The sequence below is a fragment of the Amblyomma mixtum genome, chromosome 2 (genome assembly GCF_055824585.1).
Source record: "Amblyomma mixtum isolate Tamu chromosome 2, ASM5582458v1, whole genome shotgun sequence".
Taxonomy (NCBI): Eukaryota; Metazoa; Arthropoda; class Arachnida; order Ixodida; family Ixodidae; genus Amblyomma; species Amblyomma mixtum.
The window spans coordinates 230,560,792-230,564,969 of record NC_143013.1 but is presented as its reverse complement, the minus strand read 5'-3'; the positions used below and the strand labels follow the sequence as shown (position 1 = coordinate 230,564,969).

At 47.8% G+C, this 4,178-nt stretch overlaps 1 protein-coding gene and 1 long non-coding RNA gene across 2 annotated transcripts; one reads left to right on the top strand and one right to left on the bottom strand.

Annotated features, from left to right (window-relative positions):
* Nucleotides 1-253: 253 nt before the first annotated feature.
* On the top strand, nt 254-2,131 carry LOC149362905 (uncharacterized). Its single transcript, XM_089569838.1, has 3 exons — nt 254-340; nt 400-518; nt 1,023-2,131. Exons 1-3 carry the CDS (start codon nt 310-312, stop codon nt 1,917-1,919), a joined length of 1,047 nt encoding a protein of 348 aa, XP_089425964.1. The 5' UTR covers nt 254-309; the 3' UTR covers nt 1,920-2,131.
* LOC149362904 (uncharacterized) lies at nt 1,999-3,868 on the bottom strand. Its single transcript, XR_016288539.1, has 3 exons — nt 3,663-3,868; nt 2,988-3,044; nt 1,999-2,888 (listed from the first exon to the last, which is right to left on the bottom strand). It is a non-coding gene; the product is annotated as an uncharacterized LOC149362904 (long non-coding RNA).
* Between the last annotated feature and the right edge of the window lie 310 nt (nt 3,869-4,178).

Sequence of the window (4,178 nt, the reverse complement as noted above, 5' to 3'; positions counted from 1 at the left end):
GTGCCCAGAGCTCTGCATTTGGTCCTGCCAAATGGGCGCGTTAAGTTAGCCTGCTCCGAGCTCCGAGGCGGAGTACTCGAGCGCGACACCTAGGAGCTCAGTCGGAGCGCAACTTAACGGCCATTTGATTCCCGTGCACGCATGAGCGCGCCACCTGACGTTTCCACCATTTCCGTTTCCGGGCAATATTTCGCGCGCATTTTGACCATGGCAGCAGTCAAGTGCAAGTTACTTCAATTCTTGATAGACGACGACGAACTCGACGAACTTGACGCCCGTAGGCGCAGGCAGCAGCAGCGGTTTACCTTCATGCTGCAAGCTGCCCGTGTTGCCATTCAAGGTAAGATTCCACTGCTTTATCGCATTACAGAATATTAACTTTGCTCTCTTCGTATGAAGACCACAGAATCGCCGAGAGGAGCATCCGTGGCATTGAAGGATACGTACTCAACGTAGTACCTCGGTACACAGACATGCAGTTCAAGGAGCATTTCCGGATGACCCGAAGCACCTTCGAGGTAAACGACGCGATCAATTTTGTTGTGCAGCGCTAAAGAACGACACACAGAGAAGCACAGGATGGTGCTGTGCTTCACTGTGTGCCGTCCTTGAGCGCTGCAACAGCTTTTAATAACTATAAATCAACAAGCCCAGCTGACAGTTTTGCTACAATTTTGTTTCTCCACCATGGCGAATACGAGTGTATGATTTGGGTGACCGGCGTCGCGGCCAACCAATAGGAGCGGGGCAGCGAGAGCGGTTTTGAGATTATTTTGGACTGGGCGCGATCCGTAATTCGGCCCCAGTGGCTCCCTAAGCACAAGCAAGCACTAAACACGCTCGTGAGTTACTTTATGACGGTAAAAGGGCAACACTTTCTATACATTTTGTAACTGCAGTGAGCTAGTATCTTAAAATGCACTGGCCCATTTTGTTGCTGATGAAATTCATTATATCTAAGCTCATATCTTGAGCAGGAGCAGCAACCACAGGACATTCAAAACTTTGTGGTTGCCATGCAGGTGCTGCTGAGAATCACGCAAGAGTGGCTCATCATGGAGAGGGCACCTCGAATACCTCTGCAAACTAAAGTCCTGATGACATTGTGGTTGCTGGGCAACCAGGAATCGTTTCGTGGAGTGGCAGATAGATTTGGGATCAACAAGGGCTTACTGTTTTATCTAACAGATCGCATTATAGAGGTCTGGGCACGTGCTGCAAAAGAACTCATCCGTTGGCCTGCAAACCTGCAAGATGTTGCTCGGGAATTTGCCCGAAAATGGCGCTTTCCAGGAGTTGTTGGAGCTGTGGACGGATGCCACATTGCAATCAAGGCCCCCGAAAACGAACAAGATGCATACTACAACAGGAAGGAATTCCACTCAGCCATCTTGCAGGGTTGCTGCGACAGCAATATGATATTCACTAATGTACACGCAGGCAGCCCAGGACGGATGCACGATGCCAGAGTTTTCGCCACATCTGGCCTTGAAGAGGTAGTAGGCAACTTGCCGCAGAATTTTCATATTCTAGGTGATTCAGCTTATCCCCTGTCAATGGGTCTCATGCGGCCGTACAGAAACAATGGCCACTTGACAACACAGGAGGTCAAGTTCAATGAAACGCTAGGGGCGGCAAGGTCAGTAATTGAGCGAGCTTTTGCTCAGCTGAAAGGAAAGTTCCGAAGGCTTAAGTACCTTGACATGAAACCCACTGTGAGAATGAGCAACTATATTGTGGCATCATGCCTCGTTCACAACATAATCCTTCAATGCAAAGACACATTCGGTGACGACGACAGCACCATCGAGGAAGAGAGTGATAAAGATCCACCTCTTGATGATGAGGACACAGAGCCTGCGGACAGCCACGCTGCAATGAAGAGGGTTTCAATAACACGCTTTCTGTGCAGAAAGTAGTGTTAAGGTTTACAACAGGTAGGGTACTTCCAGTCCCGAAGTACTATGCATGCAAGATGCATCACACGCACAAGCTCTATGCGGTGAAATTATTTATTGTGTACATGAGTTGATCATTTTTGGCCAGAAGAACTCTCACTGGCAATAAAATGTTGAACACAGTGTCTGCATGTTTTCTCTGAATAAAAACTAAACTGGGCGGTACTGGCCTGTACCACATTCACTGACTAGTATATAAACTGAGAAATTGCACAGTATACAAACAGCAAACGCATACAAAATGAACAAAGTTTTTGCCCCAACATGACACACAAAAAGAACACCACAAAGTTCACTGCTGCTTATCCAGTGCTGCGAGGCGTTTTAGCATACCCAGTTTAAGCCTCTGCATCTTTAATTGCTGCTGGTATCTTTTTCTTTCTTCATCCTGCCATGAGTGCAAGTTCAGCAGAATTTCCTCCAATACACCAGCCGGTGTTCGACGACGCTTCGCATTTGGTTTGCTTTTCTGGTCCGGAGCACCATCATTTCATGAGTTCTTTTCGCAGTGCACAGTTTCTTCTGTTGTCGGTGGTTCATTCATGCTGCCCGGGGTGGCCACAGCTAATGCGCAGGCAGCTGAGGTGGAGGGCTGTGGGAGCTGGCTTGACGCCACTGGAGCCTGGTACTCTATGTTATTTGCAAGCAAGTCATCCATCACCTGAAAAAATGGCCACTCCTTTCTTTCTCTTCCACTCTTCTTCTTGTGCTGGCGGTGCTTGTCATACGTGCGTTTGAGACCTTTGAACTTCGTTTCACAGTCCGCAGCAGTTCGCGTGTACCCGTGCTTGCACATTTCTTCACTAATTTGTTTCCAAATGTCTTTCCTCTTTCTCTTTCTATCACTGAAGTCTTCTTTATGATTCTCATAAGATGAAATCAGGAGAAGTACCTCGGCGTGTACCCAACTTGAACTTCCTTTTGGGAGACCTACAGCATAAAGGAGAGCTACAGCTTAAGCCCCCGCATAAGAGATTAGTAACAGAGCATGAAAACCATTTCAATTCAAAGAAAAGAGGCTTTACTCACTGTTGTAGTTATGGTCGTAGTCATCACTTTCAGCAGTCCAGAGGGAAAACTGGTCCTCTGTAAAAGTCATTCAGTCATGGTGTACATCAGCCTACATCAGGACTCATTTAAGAATTGACGCTAAAAAAGTGACAAAAAAAGAGGTCTTCGTCACCCTGTGCGTCAAAAATAGTGGCAGTGAATACCTCCAATAACCGCCTGTGTGCGAGTACAGCGGAGAATTAACCCGGCAAAAAGTGAAAATTCATATCATATCACAATTTCTATCACAGTGAAAATGCAACTCATGAAATTTAAACAGATTTCATATATTATAATATTCTCTCAAGAACCCTACTGTTGCAAGCACTTTGGCAAGAACGAGCGTTTGCCTGCACCAAGTACAACGTTTGAAGGAAGTACCGATTTCATGAATTTCCGAACGCGCTTTGTACTTATTTTCGCTAAGTGCGGCGACGTACAACACATCGCGCTCGACAACGTGCCATAAACTTAGCTACAGCTTTACAATAAAGCTGGCTGCGCTACGCCAGCAACACAAGGCAAAAGCAAGAATTTAGATTTTCAACGCAAGATTCCCGCAGTTGTCGCTCGTAACTGCTCGTTTTCTGGAAACGAACAGAACACTCTTGATGGCTCAAAGAACGAAACAAGGCATTAAAAACTCATACACACCTGAGTCGTCGCATTGAGCGGTTTCCGCGTAAACATCCGACCCTGTGCCCGCCGCATCTCCGCAAAGCTCAAGTAAGTCAGGTCCTACAGTCGCAGCAGCCGTATCAAGTACGAACCCTGCAAATGCACCAACGATTAAAACAAGGTCACCGACGAACTAGCAACAGTTTACGTACGTACCTGTGTTTGTGTTCACGACGAGCACAGACCGCTCAGCCATAACTGCCGTTAACCGCGAAAGGCGCCAAAAAGGAAGTAGCACCATAGTACCCGGAAATACGTCACGTCGCCAGACGAAACCAGACCCGCGCTCCCGCACACCGTCGTCGAGGGCGGAGCGCGTAGAGCGCGCTCTGCAAACACACACCGGAAGTCAGTTGTGGTCGTTTAGCTTACTTGGAGCGCACTCTGACGACTCGAGCGCGCTCGAGTCCTTTAACTTAACGCGCCCATTAACACCAGCCCATCGGCAAACGCCAGGCCTGGCAAGATCCATCGGTCTTTCACGCCGTCGCT